We start from the raw sequence: 23509 nt of genomic DNA on the forward strand, positions 1-23509 counted from the left end.
GTCAGTTGATACATGGATAAACAAAATGGAGTATCGCCATATGGTGGAATATTATTCAGCCTTTAAAAAGATGGAAGTCCTTCCATTGGTGACAATACGGGTGGACCTGGAAGCCATCATGCTAAGTGAAATTAACCAGTCACAGAAGGACAAGTTCTGCATGATTCCACTTACATGAGACATTTAAAAGACTCCAACTCATAGAGACAGAGAAGAGGATGGTGGCTCCAGGGGATGGGAGGAAGGGGGTAGGGGGAGTAGTTTAATGAGCGTAAAGTTACAGTTACAAAAGGTGAGTGAGTTCCAGAGCTGTGCTGTACCACAGCGTACCTACAGTTAACACTACTGTGCTGTGCACTTTAAAGTGTGTTAAGAGGGTAGATCTCATGTTAAGCGTTCTTAACACACATACACACACATACACACACACACAAGGACCACGTAGTGTGCGGTTTTGAAATGTCCAGAACAGGCAAATCTACAGACAAAAAGTAGACTAGTGGCTGCCAGGGCCGGAGGGGGATATAGGGCTTGTGTTGATGATTAAGGGATGCAAGGCTTCTTTTGAGGGGTTATGAAAATGTTCTAGAATGAACCGCGATGATGGTTGCACCAGTCCATGAACATACGAAGGGCGACTGAATTGTGCACTTTAAGGGGATGAATTGTCTGGTGCCTAAATTATGTTTCAAAACAGCCATTTTTAAGCAGGGCACCAAAATCTGAAAAGCACTCTGCCAAACTGAGATGAATACAGCTCTCATTACATGCCTATAAACTGCCCTTTGTTAATTCAATTCCTCTCTTGTATATCAATGATACAGAAAGTGTTATTTTAGGATGTGGAGTGAGGAGTGTATGTCCTCTGGACATCTCACCTTGTCCTGGGCAGAGAGGTTAAGCAGTACCTCAGAGAGGGACAGGAACCACAGCCCAGAGAGGGTCAGCTTCCTGCTCAGCGTCACACAACCCTGGGGCTCCAAGAGTCCTGAGTTCCCACCTTCAAACGTGAGTTCAAATGTGCGTGAGGTTCCAACCCCAACCTCCACACTGACCCCTGACTGCCTCCTCCTTCCGATTTCGCAGGGAAGAAAAAAAAAAAGAGCCACACCAGGAAGCATCCATCACAAGCTGTCCAACTGGGCCGGAGGGGCAGGGGTCAGCAAGGAGGTGACCTCAAGGTCTCCGTGGGGACCAGGATCCAGCGGGGCTGGGGGTGAGTGGCTGGAACTTTTCCCACCCTGAGATTTTCCTGCGTCAACCCAGGAGGGCGCCCTGGATGCCGCCAGCCCTGCCCCCAACCTCCTTCCTCTTCTGATACAGCTTCCCGGTGAAGGACGGGGGAGGGGCGGGGGCTGCCAAGGTGGAACCACTCCACCCAGAAAGGAAGGCGCTTTGCGACTGACCAAAATGAGGGGCCCCGGCTCAGAGAGGCCACGGGCCTGCCGGGGAGTCACGCAGCCCTGGGGACTTAGTATAAACAAGGCGGCCCTGCTGGGCCTCCCTCACCCTCCACTGCGCTGCCCGAGAGTTGGACCCCAGCCCGGCCGTGGGCGTGTGAGAAGCCCTTGGCCCTGGGCCCTGCCCCCGGCCCTTCCTCCCCCCCCCACACTGGGGACTCAGCCCTTCCTTGTGTTAAATAGAAACCTCTTTATTCTAAGTATCGTACGTTCCTTAATACATTGGCTTGAGGCCAGACCTTGAGGTGAGGGGAAAGGGGGGGCCTGGGATATTTCTGGAGAGCCTTCCAAAACGCCACGCACCACACACTGGGCTAGAGAGGTGGTGCTGGGGACGGGCTTCGTGGCCTTGGACAAGTCCTGCTCCTTCGGGCCTGTTTCTCTTCTGGACAGGGAGTTTGAGGGTAGGTGAGGAGACCCTGAAAGATCTCTCCGGCCCAGGGGTCTGTGGTCCCAGGCAGGGAGTCAGGAGGATGGTTTGTCAGCAGCAGAGATGGGGGGTGGTGCCGAGGCGGAGCCTGGAGTGTCTCAGTGCTGGGCCCGGGGCCTTGATGGGGACGGAGGCCGAGGCCAGGGCAGACGGGCCAGCCAGGAGAGGGGGATGCGGCCCAGGAAGAGAGGGAGGCTGAGGCAGAAAGGTGGCCGGGGCACGGGGATGTCTGCGAAGAAGGCATGGTCCCGAGAGGGTGACAGAGCTCCCCCCTCTGACAGTTCCAGGTCCCGGGCCACCGCCAGGATCTCATGGCGGGCGACTGTGTGGCGCAGGCCACGGATGTCGAGGAGGGTGGCCACGTGCTTCCGCCTGTGGGTAGAGGAGAGGACAGGTGCATGGGGCTCTCTGATTCAGATACACTCCCAGCCCACCTGTGGACCCCACCTGACCTGTTCCAGAACCTGTCTTAGCTCTAGAGCCCCTCTGCTCCCCTCCCCTCTTCCTCCTCCAATACCAGTCCTCCAAAGTGCCACCCCTCCCGCCAGGCCCCCTAGATCCCACCTCCATCCCAGCCCTCCTCCAGAACTTCCCTCCCAACCATTTCCAAATCCTCCTACTCACCACGGATGTCAGAGGCCTCACTTCCAAACCCAGCACAAAAATCTTCCTTTGCACCCCATCTGAGTTCCTAATTATTTAAATAACCTTCAATCTTCACCCCCGACTTAGCTCAGATAGCTCCTAAATTTCCATTCTGGTACCTTCACACCTGTTTAAGCTCTGGACTCTGTAGCAACCTGAACGTCATCTTCACTTTCATCATGAACAGCCCCACATCAGCACTCAAATCTAGGCTGGAAATGCTCACCACAGCCCCATCCTAACCCTCACCTCACCCCAAGGCCAGGGCTGGAACCTTCTTCCCCATTACAGTTCCAGAGCCCTCATCCAAATTCTGACCCTGGAACACTCACTTCACCCCTAATCCATTCCTGGAATTGTTCTCAACCAAAAGTCTACTCCAGAACTTAAAATTCACCTTGGGAACCCTCACTCCAACTAGAAACTAGGTGCTCAAAACGAACTCTATTCCACAATCCTTGCACCTAAATCTAACACAATGGAACTTTCCCTTCACCCAATCTCAACTCTAGATCAGGGATCCAACACTCAACTCTAGAACCACCAACTGATTCTAACTTGAAATCCTGAACACAACATTCTTTTCCAGAACTTTCATTTCAAACAGAGCTCTGGAGTCTTCACCACCTCCCTTCAGCCCAGCTCAGTGCCTTCACCCTCCCACATCCCAAGTTTGGAATCCCCACAGCTCCAAAACACTCATCCAAAATGGGGCTCGAGAACCTTCTAGCTTAACTGGGCTCCAAAACATGGCCCCCAAAACTCAGCTCTGGAACCCCTCCCTGCAGCCCAGCTGGAGACCTTTCAAACTGAGCTCCGTGTTCAAATTCAGATTCAAGTTCAGAAGCTTCAATCCAGCAGGAGTGCTGGGACCCTGGCCTCTGTGCTTTTCCAAGGACATGAGCCCCACATCTCAGAACCAGAACCATGCATCCTGAATCAGTTCCAGAATCCTCACCTTCAACCCCACGCCCTCAACCCTGGCTGATGCATCACTCCCGGGTCCTGTGGGGTTTGTCTCTCTGAGTGGAGAACGTCTGTCTGCCTGACTCGCACTGCAAGAGTGCCACCACTGCCACCACCGTTTACAAGCGGCAGTGTTGTGTGGTGGTCAGGGGCACCAGCTTTAGAGCCTGCTGCCTGGGTTCATGTCCCGCCTTTGCTGCTTGCTTGCTAGCTGTGGCATTTGGGGTAAGCTACTTAATTTCTGCCTGACTCGGATGGTACCAAGGACTTAGAACAGTGATCACTTTTGCTTGTAAATATTTTCCAAAAATAGCTTTTATTCTAAAATAACTCTTTCTAATAGGGTGGGTGTGTAAGATGCTTTCTGAGGTCTGACGTTAGGACTCAATGAGCAAGAATTGGTATTGTGACTGCTGTCACCATAGATGATGATGCTGATAGTGGTAATGACCATGACGAATCCCTCAATAATCCTACAAAAAAAAGTACTATTGTCCCCACGGAACAGAGGAGGACACTGAGGCTCAGAGAGGATCACGGAGAAAGGAAACAGTCCCTCAGGATCTGAATGGCGCCTGCCACCGTCCCAGTGCGTGTGCGCCCGTGTGCCCGTGCGTGTCCCCGTGTCCCCCGCGGCTCCCCTGCTGGGCCGGCCCTTTCCTGCCGCCAGGCGGCCCCGCGCCCCCCTGCCCTGGGCTTCCTGTGACTGCTTGTTTGTTTGCGAGCCTTGGTGGTGGCGGCGGCAGCGACGGCGGCGGCAGGAGAAGGAGGGAAATCGTATTAATAATGCCCTGGTTCCAGCAGGAAACGGCCGTCAGACACGCTCGTCGCCTCCCTCCCTCGCCCAAGAGGCAGGAAACGCAGGGACGGATGCCAAGGCTCACCGGGAGACCTCGGCCTGGCGGCAGCGCGGGCAACAAGGAACCGAGCCGGCGTGGGGGTGGGGATCTCACCTGATGTCTGGGTAGTCCCGCACCAGCATCCCCACCTCCATCTGGATGCTGGGCGTGTCTTCCAGATGCAGAACTTCGGCCAGACGGGGCACCACGGCGTCCAGCCACGAGGCCTGGGACTCCTGCAGAAAACGCCGGGCTTACACTCTCGCCCCAATCAATACCCACCCTTCAAAACCACAGCCTCCCAAGACCTCGCCTCTCCCGGCAGTCTTGTCCTTAAAACCGGGCAGAGGGCAGACTATGGTCAGAGGTGACCTGGAACCTTTGGAAATTTGAAGAAACATCCATAATATAATCTACTGCTGGTTTTGCAGATAATTTGGGGCTCGGGGACACCCCTCAAAACCTATTACAAGTTTGCAAAATGTTACCATCGGGGAAACCGAATATGGTATGCCAGAGGTCTCTCTGCATTCTTTCCTACGTGAATCTACAATTATTTCTCCTCCTCCAAAAAAAATTTTTTTTAATTCCAAGGGCTCTCGGCTAGAAACTCCCAGAATAGCCACTAAGTGAGGCTTTTCCGGTCCTGCTGATTACAACTGGGTACAAACAAGATTTGGTGATTTTAAACGCTTGGATTTGGGAACGCTAGCATTCTGAGTTTCTGTTGCATTTAGCTTCTATCTGTGCTCATAATAAAAGCTAATGTTCAGGACCCCAGATCCTAAGCCTTTACTGAAACTTAACTGATCTAATCCCCATAGCAATGCATAGGGATCATTTTTCTTATTCGCGCCTAGAGCGAGCTCTCACCTCGAGAAAGCCGATTTTCACCCGCAGACGGTAAAGATCAGAGTGTTACTATTGGTTTAAAGTTGGGTGAGGGTCTTATTCTAAGCCCCCTTCCCTGGGTATCGAGTCCGGGGATTCCCGGAAGCCAAGGGGTTTCCGTGGTTTCGGAGCCCCCGCCCCCGCGCCGCACTTACCAGGCGCCTGAACAGCCTCTGCAGCTGCGCCGCGTCCTCCCGGAGCCTCCCGGCCACGCGGCTGCGGGTCCGCGTGGAGCCGCAGCGCAGGCGCCCGCGAAACAGGGGCCGCACGTACTCGATCAGCGCCCGCCGGTGCAGCTCGGCCACCAGCGCCTGGGGACCCGGGAAGATGCGAGGAGGTGTGAACTGCCGGTTACCCCCTCTCCCCGCTTCCAACCGCCCGCGCCCACGCGGGGCATCCAACGGGAACCCCGCCCCGCCCCGCCCCGCCCCCAGCCCCCCGGCAGCCCTCTGGTCTCCCAATGGGTGACCCCTGTCCTGTCCCCCAAGTCAGCACGCGGACTCCCCCTACCGGCCCCCAAAGAGTGCCCCCATGTCAGCCCTCTCCGCTTTGCCCCCCTCCTCCCCCTCAACCCCGCACTCCTCCCCGCACAAGCAGACGCACCTGGTAAGGCTCATCCTGCATCCTGCGCAGGGCCAGGGCCTTAGCTCCCAGCGTGCCCACGATGCCATCCAGGGCCTCAGAGCTGCTCAGCCACTTCCTGCGCATCAGCTTGTTGAAGTGCGGCTGGGAGACAGAGTGGGGAGAGGGTTGTCACTCTCCTTCCTTCTGCCCACTTTCCGTTGTTTCCCCATTCAACATTTGCTCCCCAAACCATGCTACCAGCTACACCAGGGCTGTGCGACGCTGAGGACACAGCAGTGACGGAGACAGCCTGGCCCTGCCCTCCTGAGGTTCACAGTCCAGAAGGGAAGACAGACCTGTCCCCAAATAGTGACAACCCAGAGGGGTAATGCCTGGAAGGAGGGAGCCCAGGGGTACAGGAAACCCAGAGGAGAGGCCTGAGTCAGCACAGTCAAGGAGGGCTTCCTGGAGGAGAGGGCATCGGAGCTGAGGCCCACAAGATTATTATTAGTCAAGTGAAGGGTGGGAGAGGGAGTGGCTCAAGCAGAGAGGAAAGCCAGTGTGAAGAAGGTTCAGATTTCAGATGGACCAGGAAGAAGGTCAGTGTGGCTGGTAGAACCATCTGTATAATTCACAGGCCTAATGCAAAATGAAAATGGGAGACTTTTGTTCAAATATTAAGAACATCAAGACACAGACAGCAGAGCTTTACCAAGCTAGGGCCCTTCTAAGTGGTGCGGGCAGGGGATGTATGACTACCTAGTGAAGAGACGGGGCAAGCCAGGTCAACAGAGCAGAGCCCACAGGCCTCCTGGACTGAATGAGCAGCCCTAGATTTCTTGTGAGAGCACTGGGGAGCCATGGCAGGTTCTAAGCAGGAGAGGGAGCGGGTCAGCTTTGTGCTTCACCCAGATGGATGGGAGGGAGCAAGACTGAGGCAGAAATGGGGGGGGGGTCTGCAACGGGGAAAGGAGAATGCAGGTGATCCATTCATAGGATAGAGTAAGTGGCCACCTGTGGGGGGAGGGGAAGGAGGCATCTGGATCCCAGAGGTGGGCTGATGGGAAGTGTGTCTGTCCCTGAGATGGAGGCTAGGAGGAGCAACGGGGAGATGCTGCAGTCGGGTGGACAATGGGGGTGTGAGGACACCTCTAGGGTTGCAGCCCACGGGGGTCTGAAGCAGTTTCCTAACCCACTCAACAGCACCTCTTTCCTGCTCTGTCATCCCCAGTTTTCTGAACCTCCAAAAATGAGGCCTGAGAGCTTTTGTTGACAAGACGTGCCAATTAAATGAGCCGATGCTCCTGGTACAGCACTCGACTCAGGACGTATTGCTGTTGCTATAAAATCTATACATTTATGAAGATCACAATGGCCAATACCCAAGGGCCAGGACCCAGGCTAAGCACTTTCTGTCCACAAGCCCATTGCTTCCTCCCAGCCATCTGAGAAGACTGGCATTCCTGTGCCCATTTTCCGGATGAGCAAACAGAGATCCCAAGAGGAAAGTCACTTGCCCAAGTACCCCTATCTGGAAGTGGCATAGCTGGGCGCACTCACTGACTTCCTTTCCCATACTTGTTCATTTAGTCATTCAACAAACACTCTCTGAACCCTTTCTGTGGCCCAGCCCTGGGTGGATCACTGGGGACACATCAGGGAATGCTTGGGGACATAGTGCAAAATAAGATAAACAAAACTCCAAGTGCTTGATAATCATAAACAGTTCAGGAAATCTGAATTCTGATCTGATATTTGGTGATATGAAGGAATGACTGTTCCATCTGTTAGGTATGAGAATGGCATTGTGGTTATGTTTGTTTAAAAGGGATGAGTTCCTTATCTCTCAGAGATACAGGCTGACGTGGTGATGGATGATACAAGGTGTCAAGAATACAGTGGGCAGGAGGGGCAGGGGAAGAGATGGAGCTGATACTTGCTGGAGTCCATCCACCAGAGGTCATTCTGTCTACTTTTGTGTGTATTTGAAAATTTTCCATAATAAAGCTATTTTAGAAACATTCCAACAAATCCTTGCCCTTGAGAAGCTAACATTCCAATGGGAGGAGACGGACTGGGGAGGGGGGGAAGCAAAGGATGTAGCATGGCAGGTGGTGATAAGTGCTTTGGAGACAAATAGAGAGATGGGGGGATGTGGGCGTCTCAAGGGCTTCTATTTTAAATAGGACAGTCAGGGGAGATCCTTCTGAAAAGGTGACTTTTGAGTCAAAACTTGAAAGAGGTGAGAGAAGGAGCTCTGTGGGTATTAGAAGGGAGAGTAGTCCAGGCAGAGGGCATGGCAGGTTCAAAGGTACTGAGGTTGGAATGCCATGTTAAGGAGCAGCAATGGGGTGGATGTGGCTGGAGTAGAATAAGCAAGTGGGAAACTGGGAGGAGGTGAGGTCAGAGAGGGAAAGGGCAGACCATGCAGGGCCTTGGGGACCATGGCAAGAACGTTGGCTTTTGCCCTGAGTGATCTGGGAGCCATAGAGGGTTCTAGGCGGAGGAGGAACGTGTTCTGATGTACAACATGGATTGAGCAAATGTTACAACATGCACACACACCTCAGTCCCCCCTCCATACTCCCACCAGCTTCCCCACCCCAAGTACTCTCACCCACCTCTGAACCTAGTCCCCTCTGGGCATGCGCAGGAGCCTAGAGATGAGTGAATGGGGCTCTAGAGTCTAGGAGAGGCTGGCCAGGAATTTGGGGGACCTCAGTGAGGAGGGGCTCCATCCAGCCCCCAAGGCCCTTTCCTGCTGATGGCTCTCTGTCCTCCCCCCTATCATATCCTCCCACCTCTTCCTTCCTGCACCCTTCTCTGTCCCCTCAAATGGCCAGACATAGCCATCACCCTCCCCACCCTATCTGTTTCCCCAACACTGACTCATGGGCTGAAAGGAACTGCAGGATTGAGTGGGGATGCTCCCCTGTCCTGGCACTGGCCCCACCCCAGCCCACTGCCTTCCTCACCTGCAACTCCTGGAACAGCAGGTCGGTCAGGACACGGTGGCAGAGCCGGGTCACACGATCCAGAGCACTGGCTGCTGCTTCCCGGGCCGGCTCACTTTCAGGGGGCCCCACCCGGGCCAGGCGCTCCGCCAGAGCCCTTTAGGGATCAGTAGAGCCAAAAGTCAAGGAGCCCCAACATCTCACCCCCACTGCCTAGACGTGTCTCCCCAGAGATAGACTCTATTTTGTGGGGCACCAGGGTGACAGGTCAGATGGGAAGCTGAGGAAAGTCAGGGGCTTTGGGGAGGTCCTGGAGGCTGAGAGGTATCAGAGGATGTCTGGAGAGTTGGGGGTCGTGGGGGCCCTGAAATGTCTAGGAGGCTAAAAGATGTAGTGGGAAGGAAGGGGTCTTTCAGGGTCTCTGTTTCTTTTGATGTTTTCTGGGTGAGAATGGGGATGCCTCCATTCTAAAAATCTGTGATATTCTAAAGGACTCTAAATCTAAAATTCTACCCTTTTCATATCCTGTCATTGTTGTATTGATGACCATCTCCACTGCTGAAATTATAACCTGGTTTGGAGGGCAATTTGGCACTTTCTGCCCAAATCCCAGCAGACCCCCTTTTGGGAGTGTATGCCCGAGTCCCCACACTTGTGGGGGCTGACAGATGTGCCCAGTTTTTCCCTGCAAAAGAGCAGAGGCAATTGTCCATCCATTGGGGACAGCTTAGATAAATGATAATAAATGATAGTATGTCTAAACAGTGGAACACAGTTCAGATGAAAAAGGAATGTGAAACTCTTCAGGCTCTAACAAAGTCCTCCAAGATGTTAAGGGGAAGAGGGCAGAGTGTGTTCAATATTCTTCCACTTGTATTTTTTTTTAAGGAAAAGGAATAGTATGTTTGCATATAGTTAAATGTATTTACTTGTATGTATGAAATATGCACATGCATGAAGTATGCCTTTGCATAGATGTACTTATTTACACGTATTTACCAGTAAATGTATCAGATGCCCCTGCAAAGATATGGGAAACATTAGCAATAATGGGGTTGGGGGAGTGTGGGAAGGAGGCCTTTCACTGTGGGTGCTCTCACCTCAGGAGGGGCCCACAATTGACCAGGGAGATGGTCCTGCTGATATAAGTGTCGGGTAGCAGCTCCCGGACTCCTGGGTTCTCATGGAATCGTTCCACGCGCTGCTGGAAGCTGGTGGGAGGAGGAGAGGATGGCATGACAGATGGAGTGCTGCGGGATGAGGGCCCCTGGCTGGGCACTCAGCCCAGGCAAGCCTGTGATCCCCATGGAGGCAACCCTGCCCACCTGACCTGACACACTTTCATCTCTCCTCTCTCTGTTGAATCCCAGATCCAGATGCCCAGCACCCCCAGACCTGCTCCCTGCCCCAAGCCGTCCATACCTCTGCAGGAATTCTGCCAGCCCCCCGAGGCAGCAGTGGGCCATCCGCTCCCCAAACTCCTGGCTGATGCGGGGTGCTCGCTCCGTGTGTTCTTCCAGCAGCTTCACGGTCCAGGGGATGAGAAGGGGTGAGGAGGGAATGAGGTCCCACTCTCCCACCCAGCGCTGTCCAGGTGATTCTCCTTCCTCTTCCCTACCCCCTACCTCACACACATCCTGTGCCAGGCTGCTGCACCAGTCCTCCGCACTCCCCCAGTGCTCCTCGTCCTCCTGTAGCACTCGAAGCAGGGCTGCCCGAGTCTGCGCCTGGAGAAGGGAGGTGGGAGAGAGGCTGCACTCAGGGTGCCTGGGATACTCTCCCTCCCTTTGTCCCACCAAGATCTCCACACCTTAGTCCCAAGCAGGCCTGGATTCTACCTGTGAGCTCACCGAGGTAACTCTGGGAGGGAACCTTGACCAGAAAACCACCCCAGTCACTTCCATTCCTAAGCCTATCATTTGGAACTTGATATTAAGAGTTTGTGGTCTTAAGCCTCCTCCATCTAATAGCCAGAGGGTTTACCAGTTTATTCTCTCATTGTCTAATGGTTCTAACAGTCTGCTCTCAGGTTCGGCAAAACACTTTGTTCAAGATTTCCAAATTCTGTGATTCAGGAATTCCAAGGGTCTGGGATTCTAAGGTTTACACATCTCTGATTCCCTGGCCTTCAGTTCAATGAGTCTGAAAATCTAGACATGTTCAGTTGGCAGGTTCAAAGCTCTCAGGTTGCAAAGAATTCTGATATCTGTGGCTGGGGCAGGACTGGCTTTCAGATGGGAAACAACCCTGTGGCTGGGCTCGTTGTTTATGGCTGCGCCATTCTGCTCAGCAGTGCCAATGCCCGGCCAGTTATTAACCACATTTACTATCCGCCCTGCTTATATGCAGACATGCTTGGATGCCCTCCTTCTGGGACTCTTTGGGTCTGTGACTGACTCTCTCTTGATGTAAGATTTGAAGGGTCCAAATGTATTGAACCTTTACTGTGTGTCCTGACATCTGGCTGGGTGCTTTGGGATGCAACACTGAGCATAAGACTGAAGTGATCAGATGGGTGTACATTTTGATGTATTTTGGCCAGAACTCAAAGTCCACAAAGGAAAGAGGGAGATGGAAATAGGGAAGAGGGGAGGGGAGAGGCTCCAAGCTCAGTGTGACCCCTCCCTCTGTGCAGAGCACCCCCCTCAGTCATCAATGCCATGTCCCAGGTACCTTAACATCTGTGACACATTCATCCTCCAAGCCACGAAGGGTGCCAGGGGACAGAAGGGACCCCAGTTCCCCGTTCTCCAAGGCGACCATGTCCACCAGACCTAGCACCTCTCTGGGGCGGGGGTAAGAGACAGGGAGGTCTGTGAGAGGTGGGATTGGGCAGCTGGACCCCTCCCCACCCCCATCCCTTCACACCCTGTGTGTATGTGACCTGGGCCACTCCCTTCCTCTCTTGAGGCCAGCTTTGCTCATCCCTCAAAGGAAGTCTCTGGAATTGTTGCTCCCCTGGCTCCAACTCTCTGAGTCAGCTCCCTGATGGATGGTGTCCGGGCAGGACTTGCAGGGGTCAAGTCCAGGCTTGATGATCTGACACGCAAGGTCTCACCCACTAGAGCTTCAGCAGACGGAAGCTTTCTTCCACCTCTGCTCCTAGTCCCGACCAGTGCAGCCCTCACTCCCACTTCTGCGTTTTTGCCTGCCCCAGCCTGTGCCTGCCCACCCCTCCCCACCACCCACACACACACCAGGCTTTTGCCAATGGCATCTTCTTGGCCAAAAGCCCTGCAAATCAGACTTCACTCAGGTCTTTTCATTCCACGCTCCCCTATCCCCCCTCCATCCCTCACGGATGGGGTGTGAATGTCATCAACATGTACTCCCAAGTGGGATTCCCAAAACGTCCCATTCTTCTGTTGACAGCATCCTGATTTTGTTTGAGGAAGCACCCACTGCCTTCACCCTCCAATGTGCAGTTTGGGTGTGGCTAACTCACTTTTCCCTGGAGTTGGTATCGACACAGTCATAGCTAATCACCATATTCCATCCCCCAGCCACAGTGATGGATGTGTTTTCAGATTCAAAGGCTCAATGGTTACGAGTCTAGGACTGGGACATTCAATGGTATTCAGGTTCTAGATGCTACGGGTATAGACTTCTAGGGGCCAAAAGTGCTACCGTCCTAAAACTGTAAGAGTCAAGGGTCTAGGATCCCAAGAGGGGATGAAGCTAAGGTTTAGGTTTCGAAGGCTCATTGGTGCTAAGTTCTAAGATTGAAAGCGTCATCAAGTCTAAAGTTCTAAGACTGGAAGAGTCACCAGGGCTAATGCCCTAGGGTCCAAGGCGGGAGCAGTGTAAGGGTTCTAGAATCCTAAGGGTCAACAGCATCAGGACAAAGAAGGGTCATTGGTGCTAGGTTTCTAGGACCGAAAGGGTGGGCAGTGCTAAGATTTCAAGAGCGTAAGTGTTGACTATTCTAAGGTTCTTGGACTGGAAGGATCAACAATGCTAAGATTCTAGGACCAGAAGGATGGCCGGTGCTAACGTTCTAGGACCAGAAGGATCCAATACTAAGATTCTAGGACCAGAAGGGTGGCCGGTGCTAAGGTTCTAGGACCAGAAGGATCCATGTTGCTGAGGGTCTGGCGCTGGGAGCGCGGAGAGCGCTAGGAGTCTCGGATTGTGAATGTCACCAGTGCTAAGCCTGAAAGGGTCAACGATGTTAAGGTTCTAGGATTGAAGGTACAGGGGCCTTAGGATCTGAAGAGGCCAAGGCCGGGGAAGGGGAGGGGGGTGGAGGGAGCTATGCGACCTTGGGGCAGTCGGTCCCTAGGCTGGGCGGTCTGCGGCGGCCCCAGCTCACCTGGGGTACACCTGGTTGTGCCAGTGCAGCAGCGCGTAGCGGTCGGCCAGGGGTAGCCTCCGTCGGGCGGCGGCCCCGATCCACTCGGCCAGCGCGCCGTGGTAGCCGCGCAGGTAGACGCCGAAGGCGCCCAGGCCTGCGGGGTAGGAGGGCGCCAGGCGGCCCCGCACCACGCCCATGTCCTCCAGCAGCCGCCCCCGCAGCGCCTCCAGCTGCCCCGCCAGGCCCCCGGGCGCCCCGGGCGCCGCCGCCTCCAGCCGCTCCCGTGCCGCGCGCGCCACCGCCTCGGCCCAGCGGGCGCGCAGCTTGCGGGCCGCCTCGGGTCCGCGGCGCCCGTCGGCCGCCTCCTCCTGCACCAGCACCTGGCCGAGCTGCGCCACGGCGCCCGGCCCGGAGCCCGCGCCCGGCCCGGGGCCCGCCAGCGTCTCGCGCACCAGCGCCCACAGCTCGCGCTGCAGGGCCTCGTACAGCAGAGCCACGTCCCGCGCCCGGCGGCCCCCGCTCGCGCCCTCGGCCTTGGGCGGCCCCGGCGCGCCGCCCCCCGACGACGCCAGCTCCTCGGCCTCCAGCTCCAAGATGTGCTCGTCGGCCCGCGCGAGCTCGCGCTGCTGGATCAAGCTCAGGATCTCCAGCACTGTGGGCACAAAGAGGGAGATCAGGGGCAGGAAAACGAGGCGGGGAGGGGGTTGTGGAGAGTGAGAAGGGGTAGGAGGTGAGGATAAGAGGGTTAGGGGAGGGGGAAAGGGGTGGGGCCGAGAGAGGAGTCGGGGCGTTTCAGGAGAAGGGGAAGAGAGAAGGGTGTCAGATGAGGGGTCGGGGGCTGGGGTGGGGAGGGGAGGAGAGAGGTAGTTGAGGGCTGGTTGGGGAGAAGGAGGGTGGGCAAATCTGCGCTGGAGAAGGAGGTCAAGGGAGGAGGGTGAGGAGAACCGAAAGATGGGAGGGGTCGGGACTTGGGGAGGGAGGATGGGGGAGGGGCAGAGGAGGGAGCAAGGGAGAGAGTCGGGACATGGGGGAGGAGACTGGAGAGGGTTAGGGAAGGGAAGAGGGGGTTTGGTGATGGGAGAGGGAGTCTGGATATGGGAAGGAGGTCAAAAGACTGGAGGGGTCTGATTAGGGAAAGGATGGTGAGGGGAGTAAGAAGGGGGAAAGGGGTTGAAGAAAGAGAGGGTTAGGGCTTCGGATCAGGGATCAGGGCATGGGAGAGGGTACAGGGAGTGGGTTAGGATATGGGGAGGAGTCAGAGGAGTTGAGGGCGGATAGGATTAAAAAAAAGTGCAACAGGGCCAAAGAAAGGCATCAGAGGAGGTGGAATGGCCAAGGGAGGACAGTCTGAGCCGGGTAAGGAGGGAGAGGGATGGAGAACCAGTGGACTGGTGGGCAGAGTCGGGGCTTGGAGGTGGGAAGAGGCTATGAAGACCAGAGATGGGTCTTTTGGGGGTGGGGACAGCTGTAGGGGTGATCTGGCTCTCTGATGATTCACATTCTGCCAGGAGAGGAGAGTCATGGGATTGGGAGGCCTCTGAGTGAAGGCAGAGGGAGGGTCCCAGTGGCCCAGGGTTACCCCTCAACACCTCCACCCCCCTCCACTTCCTCCCTGGCAGAGAAACTATTTCCTGGCCAGTGCTATTTCTGCCCATCCGTTTCCAGAAGGCGGGGGCTCCAGTCACCCCCTTCTCACCTCACTGCGGTGCCCTCCCAGTCCCTCGGGAGCAAGGGCTGAAATAGTCTCTGGCCAGGATGTGGAGGGCATCAGAGGATGAAGAAAGGGCTCTCCAGTGCTGGGGCAGCAAGGGATGTCCATTGGGGGAGGGCTAGGAAGGGGGGTGGGGGTGGGGGAAATAGTGGCAGGGTTGGGAGTGGGGTTGAATGAAGGCAGCGGTTGGGACAGGGTTGGGAATGTAGATGGAGTTTCAGGGATGGGGCTGGAGATGAGGATGGGGATGAAGGTGGGGGTTGGGGTGAGGGAGTTTAGGATTAGGGTGAGGTGGGGGGTGAAATCTGAAGAGGGAGATGGGAAAGGAATTGAGGATGGCATCTAGGGTTTCAGGGTAAGGATGGAGGTGGAGATGAGTTTAGGTGAATATTGAGGATGAAAGAAGGTAGAGATGGATGCAAGTTTGAAGAAATTTGGACATAAGTTGGGGTTAGAAATGTACAGAGTTGAAGTTGGAGGTTGAACATGGAGGGGTTAGGATTGGGACTCGGGATGGGGTGGAGATGGGATTAAGAATGAAGGATGAGGTTGAGTTTGGGGTTAAAGTTGAAAATGAGGGCTGGGAGGGACTAGGAATGGGACTAGGACTGAAGGAGGAAGTTGGGGAGGGGAATGGGGTTGAAGGTGGATGCTGAGATCCTGGGGTTGGGGGTTAGGAGTGAGACTGAAGAGGGGAAAGGTTGAAGTTACTCACGGGGATGGAATTGAGGATGAAATGAGAGTAGAGGAATGGGCCGTGGCATGGGTCTGGACCAGTTGGCTGTTGTCATGGTATTGGGTGTTAAGGGTGAGGTTAAAGATGGCGTTTGGAGAAAGGGATAGTTGGCAATAAGCATGTGGATGTGTCTCAAGGTGGAGATTACTGATGGGGTTGAAAGAAGTATGGGTGGAAACCAAAAAGGCACTGAGGAATACACTGGGGTTTGGGGTAGTATTGGGGCTGAGGATACAACTCAGGTGGCATTATGAGTTGAACTGTGTTTGTTGCCCCCAAAGAAAAAACATATGTACAGTCCTAACCCCTAGGACCTCAGAATGGGATCTTATTTGGAAATAGGGTCTTTAAAGAAATAATCAAGTTAAAATGAGGTCATAGAATGGGGCCCTGATTTTGTATGACTGGTGTCCTTATAAGAAGGGAAACTTGGACACTAAAATAGACATACACAGTGGAGAAGATGATGTGAAAACAGAGAAAAAGCCAAGTGAGGATGGGAGATTGGGGTGATGCGGCTACAAGCCAAGGACACCAAGAATGACCAGCAAAGCACCAGAAGCTGGAAGAGGCAAGGAAAGAGTCCCCTACAGATTTCAGAGGGGCCATGGCCCTGCCGGCCCCTTGATTGCAGGCCTCTTGGACTGCAACAGAATAAATGTTTATAGTTTCAAGTCACCCAGTTTGTGCTACTAACAGGAAACTCCCACAGTTGGTGGTAGATTTGAGGGGATGTAGTTGAGAGACGAAGGTAGACATTGGGCATGGAGGTGAGTTTGAAGATGAAGTTTGGATGTAAGTTGAAGGAAGGATGAAGTTGAGGGTGGAGGCAGGGGCTAAGGGGTTAGGATTGGGATGGAGTTGGGGTTCAGAGTGAGGTGGGAGAGGAGAAGAGATGGGGGATGAAGGAGGAGGCTGAGGTGGGGGTTGGAGTTTGAGGCCATGGCTGGGGCTAAGGATGCCAATGAGGTGGAGTGTTAGAGGTTAGGGAGGGGTAAGGTCAAGGACAAATGTGGATATTTTGAAGGGAGATGAGGTTGAGTTGAATTTGAGGGTAGCAAGGGAGAGAGGTTGAAATCGGGGATGGGAAGGGATTGGAGGAGATGAGACTGAAGTTGGTGATTCAATTGTGGTTGGACAAGGGGGTGAGGTTGAAGATGGCAGGTGGAGAGAGGGACAGATTGAGGATGAGGGTGGAGATAGGGCTGAAGCTGGAACTTGGCAAGGGGGATTAGGACTGCAGAGGGGATGGGCTGGCCTTGTACATGGAGGTGGGCAGATGGAAGTTGCGGGTGTAAATGGAGATGGGGTCACAGGTGGAGACACGGTGATTCTCCCAGGTCTGGGCCAGGACTCCCAACTCACCTGACAATGGCTCCTTCACCTTTGGGGGCTCCGGGACCTTGGGTGGGGGATCGGGAGCCGCCTCACCTGCAGGCACCACCCGCTCGGCCAGTGACACCCGCTGGGGCTTGGGCCCACGCCCCAGTCTCAGGAAGGCCAATCTCCGAGCAGCCTCCCCAGCTGCCTCCTCATCGCCGTGGGCTCGGATCCCCTGAAGCCTGGCCAGGAGGCCAAAATCTGCCGAGCTCCTGCGTATCCCAGGTGTCAGCACACGGCCCAGGAAAGAGCGAGGCTGCTCGTCCCCGGGGCTGCCCGCCCGCCGGCCAGGGGTTCTGCCCAGCCGGAAGGGGGCCAGGCCTGCCAGCTTCTCCAGGGTGGCACGGCGGCGACAAGATGCTCCGTTGGGCAGGGTCCCCAGCTCCTCAGCCTCCTCTTCCAGCCCTGAAACTTCCTCAAAGGGGTTTCGAGAGGACCTCAGGGGTAGTGTCCCCGCTCGGGACACCTTAGAGTCTGCCACCCCTAGACTCTTCAGGATGGGCATTTTGACAGGCAGCGACCTGGGAAAAAAACAATGGACCATCGATGGTATTGGTGACAAGTGGTGTTGATGACAGTGCTTCTGTGTGCCTAGCATGGTCTGAGCATTTACCTCTTGAATCTGCAACAATTTCATGAGGTGAGGACTATCATCATGCCCATTTTGCAGATGAGAAAATGGAGGCTCAGAAGGCATTTGCCTCCAGTCCCACAGTGATTCAGGGACAAAGTTGGGATTCTCACCAGACCTGTCAGATTCCAGATCCCGGGTTCTTTCCCCAGAGCATGGGCATTCAGACCCTTTCCCTAACTCACTCCTGCCCTGGAGTGTTCAACATCTCAGTGGACCCTCCTACTTCATGAGGAAATAGGCTCAGAGAGGGGAAGCGTCTTTCCCAAAGTGGCACAGCCAGCAAAGGGCAGAGAGTAATAGGGACCCAAGCCCCATGCCACTGTCTACCCAGGCATCCAGTTCACACACTTGGGCACCTGCTTCCTGTCCCCTGTTCAATTAGTACCCCTGTCCCCTCTGCCCCACCCCATCCATTCCTTCAGCCAAGTTACTGGGGATATTCTTTGTCCAGAATAGGTAAATCCACAGAGAGAAAGATTCATGGTTGCCAGTGGCTGGGAGAGGGAGACTGGGGACTGACCCCTTAATGGGTCCAGAGTTTCCTTTCAGAGAGATAAAAATGTTCTGGAACTAGATAGTGGCTATTGTCGACAACATTGTGAATGTTGTAGATGCCACTGAATTGCACACTTTAAAATGGTTAATTTGATAAGTTTTATATTATGTAGATTTTAATACACACACACACACACACACACACACACTTGTTAAGTATTTGCCATGGGCCCAGACCTGTGTAGGCATTGAGAATACAGCAGTGGCCAAAACAGACCCAGTCCCTGCCCTCATGGGGCTTGAAGTTTCCAGAGTCTTCCCCCTTCCATCTCCTAAATCCCTGTCTCCTCCCTCTTCACGGCCCATACCCTAGTCCAAGCCCCTCCTGCATCCCTGCTTCAGCCTCCTCCCTGGTCTCCAGCCTCTAGTCCTCTAGTCCACCCCTGAGGATCTTGTTAAGGCTCAAACCTGCTCCTCACCCTCTCTTAACCTTCTGTGGCTCCCTAGTGCCCTCAGGACAAAATCCAGGCCCTCTCGCTGGCCAGCCATGCATCTCACCAGTGCTGGTCCACGTTCTCCTCCTCCTTACTCCAGGTGCCTCTGGGTTTCAGCATCTACTGGTCCTTTTACATGCAAATCTGTTTTCCATGTTCCATTCAGGCTTTAGGAACTGCTCCAATGCCATCTCCTCTAGGAAGCCCTCCTGGATGCATGCCCAAGCTGAGGCAGGTGCCCCCTCTCAGGACTCCTACTTTGGGTCATCGCTGTCCAGGGATGGATCTGTGTCCTCCACTGGACTGTGAGCCTCGAGAGGGCAGGGGCAGGGCTGGTCTGGGTCACCACTTTGTCCCCAGCTCCCAGGGCAGGCCCTCTGGGAATGAATGGGTGCTAAACAGGAAACAAAGGCAAGGGCTCCATTCCTTCTGAGGTAGGAAGAAAGATGAATCAAACTGGAGAGGTCAGCAAGGAGCAGGCTTGGACTTTCTCCCAAGGACACTGGGGAGCCATGGAAGGGCGCTTTTGAAAATGATGAAATAGTCCAAACATTCAGAAAAGTATAGAAAACAAACATACTGTTTACATGGTTTCAAACTCTCTATAAACACTGTCCTACTAGGTGTATCCCCTGTAACTTGCTTTTTATTTTTTCTCACCTGATACATGGGAGATCCACCCATGCCTGTCTCTGTGGCATTAACTGATTTAAGTGCTGCATACTATTCCACGGTGTGACTGTGACAAAACTGTGTGAAGTGTCAGACATTCACACGTCCCCCTATGGCTGGACATGTAGGTTGTTTTAAACCAGGACGGGTTCTGAGCAGATGAGGGGCAGGGTCAAGACTGGGCAGTGGGTGGGGGGGTGCATGGGGGACCTCAGGCAAGGCTGATGCAGAAGGGGCCCTAAGTTGGCTGAGCCGTGGGCCAGAGCATTTCCTTTTTTAGTGAGGAGCCCCCTTCTTTCCTCCCTGACTTCAGCCTCTAGACCTTAGCTGTTGTTTTTCAAGCCTTCTGTTCCTAGAAACAAAGTGCCAGCCTCTCTCCAATCTCCTTGGTCCCCGATCCCCCAGGGAGGCAGTCACCATGGCAACCCTTGCCTGGCACCCCCACGGCTGTGGGCAATCGATACCAGCCCCCTATACACACACACTATTCACACCCTGATTTCTCAGTCTTCATCTTCCAGACTGGTTTCCACATGCCTTATCCCCAAAATGGCTCCATCATCCCCTAGAGCCAGCTCCATCATTGCCCCCCCAAAACTCTACCTCTTCACTCAAAACAGGGGGTTCCAATTTCCCTCCAATTGAAGTTAACATCACCCAAACTAGATTTTTTTCACCAAAACTAAGTCTGACACTCCCCCTCTGGCTCTCACATCCACCCCCAAACTGGATCCAATATGCCCAAACCATTTCCAACATCCCCAGACCTAGCTGCAACATTTTCCCAAAACTGTCCCCGACGTCTTTCCCCTTCCTGGCTCCAACACCCACCTCTGCAAACTGACTCCAACATCCTGCCCCATCCAGCCCCCTCGTCTGCCTCCCAGTGCCCGGCCCCTGACTCACTTCCGAGGCATCCCTCAAGCCCCCAGCCTCCCAGCTCTTGCAGGATGTCTTGGCCACCAGAGCTTCCCTCTTTGGGCTCCTCCTCCTTTTCCTTGCTGCCAGCCTTTCCCCAAAGTTCCAAACCCTGTTCAGACGGGCCAACCTGTTTGCAGAAATCATCACCTCCAGTCCCCAGTGTCCGGATTAGGGAACTGCCTTTACAAATTGTGTGTCCAAGCCAGACCTCTACAGCCCCAATCCAGACCTTGCCCCCAAACAATTCTGTCACCTGCCCAGCCTGTTTCAAGCTGATTCACATCTTCACTCCCAACCTCATCCCCCCCATCTCTGTCTCCTGCTCCATCTCCATTCCAACCCTCGTCCCCACTCCCACTTCCAAGACCTCATTTCTCGGGGATGGAGCAAAGCGCTCATCCCTCCGTGGCCTCAGCCTTCCTACCTGAGCTCAGAGAGCATCCGACCCAATGACACTTTTCGCTTGTCCCTTGGTGTTGCAAGCTCTCCACGGCACTCTCAAAGCCTGGACCCTCAGAGACCCCAAGGTCTTCCCTGAACCCTCCTCCCGCTCCTTTCTCCTCTCACTGGCACCTTCCCAAGGTCAGGCCCTAGATACTCTTTTAGCCCAGCCTCTCCTGGCTTCAGGGCACATATTTCTCCCAAATTCTAGTCCAGCCGCAAATTCAGAGGGCCCTTCCTCCCGCACACTCACCTCCTTGTCAATGTCCCTCTGTCCCTGCTGCTCTCCTGTCCTGAGGCTACTTCAGCCGGGACTGCTGAGAGCTTGGATCTGAGGAGGGGGGGTAAGAGGAGGTCAATTTCCTGTCAGGAAACCCCTCCCTCTCTGGGGCCAGGGGCGGGAAGGACTTGTTATCTGTCTGCCCTTTTAGGCCAGGCTGTGGTTGGGCTGGGACGAAGGACAAGGCTGCTGTCAGATCCCCAACCTCACCACACCCCAGTCCGGAAATGGCACCCCCTGACTGTTCTTCACACCTCCTGAGGCGACAACACCATCTTGGGTACCCCACAGAGACACTGCGCACTGGATGTGGGCCCAAAGCTCTCTTTTGGGTTCCCTGCTCACGGATGAATACTCTGTTGGGTCCAGGGGCTGGGATTGGAGGCCTCAGGGAGTGGCGCTGGACATGGCTTCAGAATTGTGGTCCTCTCTGCCTAAAAGCCCCTGTCCCCAAGTCTCCAGATGGCCCCCTCCCTCCGTATTACCCAGGATTCAGCTCCAGCGTCCTTTCCTCAAAGGAGACATTCCTCGACCAGCAAAAGCACTTCTGCTCCCACCTGTACTCTCTCTCCCCCAGGACGTTGCTGGGATTTCTCAATCCCTTTACAGCACCTTCTATAATCTGCAATGATCAGGTTCCTCTGTCTCCCTGATAGATTTTCCAACTGTCCCAATTGAATGTAAATTCAAAGCAGGTTTGGCTTACCTGGTTCATCTTTACATCCCTTGATGCACACCGGGCACAGAGTAGGTGCTCAGGAAAGATCTGTCAGCTGGGTGCACGAATGGGGATGGGTCAAAGGTAAGGACTGGAAGTTGTGGGGATGGAACTGGCAGGTCAGATGGGGCTGAGAATGGGTTGGGGGTTGGATGGGGTTCAATGCAGGATAAGTTACTTTTAAGGCTGGGTTTTAGGCTTAGGTGGCCTTCCCAGGGCTCAGTCACAGCATCCCAGGTGTTGGACCTGAGAGAGTGATCACTCACCTCAGTAAAATTTGGGTTGGGTGGAGGGTATAACTCAGTGGTAGAGTGTGTGCTTAGCATGCACAAGGTCCTGGGTTCAATCCCCAGTACCTCCATTAAACAAACAAACAAACCTAATTGCCTCCCTCCTCCCCATCAAAAATAATAAATTTAAAAACCTAAAAATTAAAAAAAAAATGGAATTGGGATGGATTATGGTTAGCATCACTGCTGCTCTCCCAGCCCCAGCGAGGGCTCGAGGGCTCAGTGGACAGCAGGCTAGGATTAAGTGGGGGCAGAGGTTAAGATTCCAAGGCCTGAAGGGCTCAGTTCAAGGACTGGATTTGCCAGGCAATGGGTCCTGGGGAAGGGGCTGCTGCAGTGGCCAAGAGGGGAGGGGGAGGGACAGGCTTTGTCCTCCCCAGGTCAGCGTGGACCAGTGGTAGTCAGAAGGCAGCCCGGGCTTGGCTGGAACCAAGTGGCCTATTATGGGCTGTGGCCACTGTTGGGTCTCCCCCACTTTTTAAAAATTTTGTTTTTTATTGAGATACAATTCACATGCCATAAAATTCACCCTTTAAAAGTGTATAAGTCAACAGTTTTTAGGTTTTTAGTATGTTCACAAGGTTGGGGCAATCATCACCACTATCTAGTTCCAGAACATTCTCACCACCCCAAAAAGAAATCCTTGTAACCCATTAGCAGTGGTTTCCCATCCCCATCTCCCACTCCAGCCCCTGGCGACCCTGAATCTACATTCTGCCACTATGTTTGTCTTTTTTTTTTTTTAAATTTGGGGGGTAATTAGGTTTGTTTGTTTGTTTGTTTAAATGGAGGTACTGGGGATTGAACCCAGGACGCACTCTACCACTGAGCTATATATACCCTCCCCTACCTTCTGTCACTATCGATTTACCTATTCAGGATATTTCATATGGTGAAATTGTACAGTAAATGATCTTTTGTATGCTTCTTTCGCTAAGCATCATTTTTCAAGGTTCTTCCATGCTGTAGCCGCCCCTCTTTAAGCCTCAGTTCCCCTATCTGGGAAATGCATGGGGACAGTACTGGGAACTGAGGAGCCAGGATGGACCCCTCAAATGTGGTGGGCAAACGTGTGTGGGGAGGTGATCTTCTGCCCCCGTGCGGTGCATGGGAGAATGCAGCTCTCAGCGCTAGGGTTGGGAAGGGATTGGGCTGATTCAGCCCTCCATCGCATCCCCGAGACCCCATCCCTCAACCCGCAGAACCCTTGGGATCGCAGAGGTTCTGGAATAACATCCTGAATTCCTCCCTCTCTGCCACCCACCATCCCTGAGACTCCTCAGGCTCCATTTGCTGAATAATAATATCACCCACTTGAGGAGTTCTAATCTGTTCCCTAATCTGTTCCTGCGAGAAACACTTTATTTGCAAAGTCTCATTAATTTGTTGCAAACTGAGGCTGCTACTATTACTACTCAGGGACAGGAAACCATCGTGGTGAGGAGCCCGAGTTCTGGAGTTTGGAGACACTTGTATGCAAACCCCAGCCCTGCTGCTCACCAGTTGTGTCACTATCAGCATGTGATTTTTCTTCTTTGGGTCTCTGTAAGTAGGGTTGATAAATCTGGTCCAAACTCATGGCGGGGCAGAAAGGATGACTGCTCAGAGCCTGGCATAGAGGAAGCCTCCAGGAGTCTATGAAGCTGATAGTATCAATCAGTGATATGCTGGTCAGTGTGTATCAACCAGCTGTC

The 23509-nt window shown here is 54.0% G+C and overlaps 1 protein-coding gene across 2 annotated transcripts; it reads right to left on the reverse strand.

The window, feature by feature from the left end:
- Window positions 1–1630: 1630 nt before the first annotated feature.
- On the reverse strand, window positions 1631–20956 carry EXOC3L2 (exocyst complex component 3 like 2). Of its 2 annotated transcripts, XM_064489418.1 has the most exons (13): window positions 20781–20956; window positions 18558–19016; window positions 16856–17391; window positions 13062–13695; window positions 11423–11534; window positions 10375–10476; window positions 10172–10272; window positions 9850–9960; window positions 8771–8906; window positions 5835–5957; window positions 5387–5542; window positions 4455–4576; window positions 1631–2262 (listed from the first exon to the last, which is right to left on the reverse strand). In XM_064489418.1, the coding sequence occupies exons 2-13, from the start codon at window positions 18611–18613 to the stop codon at window positions 1989–1991; spliced, it is 2463 nt and encodes an 820-aa protein (XP_064345488.1). In that variant the 5' UTR covers window positions 18614–19016; window positions 20781–20956; the 3' UTR covers window positions 1631–1988. The 2 variants fall into 2 exon arrangements, with proteins under 2 accessions (XP_064345488.1, XP_031314711.2); XM_031458851.2 differs by lacking the exon at window positions 18558–19016 and having other exon boundaries at window positions 20781–20955.
- Window positions 20957–23509: the final 2553 nt, after the last annotated feature.

The sequence above is a fragment of the Camelus dromedarius genome, chromosome 9, assembly GCF_036321535.1.
Source record: "Camelus dromedarius isolate mCamDro1 chromosome 9, mCamDro1.pat, whole genome shotgun sequence".
NCBI lineage: Eukaryota > Metazoa > Chordata > Mammalia > Artiodactyla > Camelidae > Camelus > Camelus dromedarius.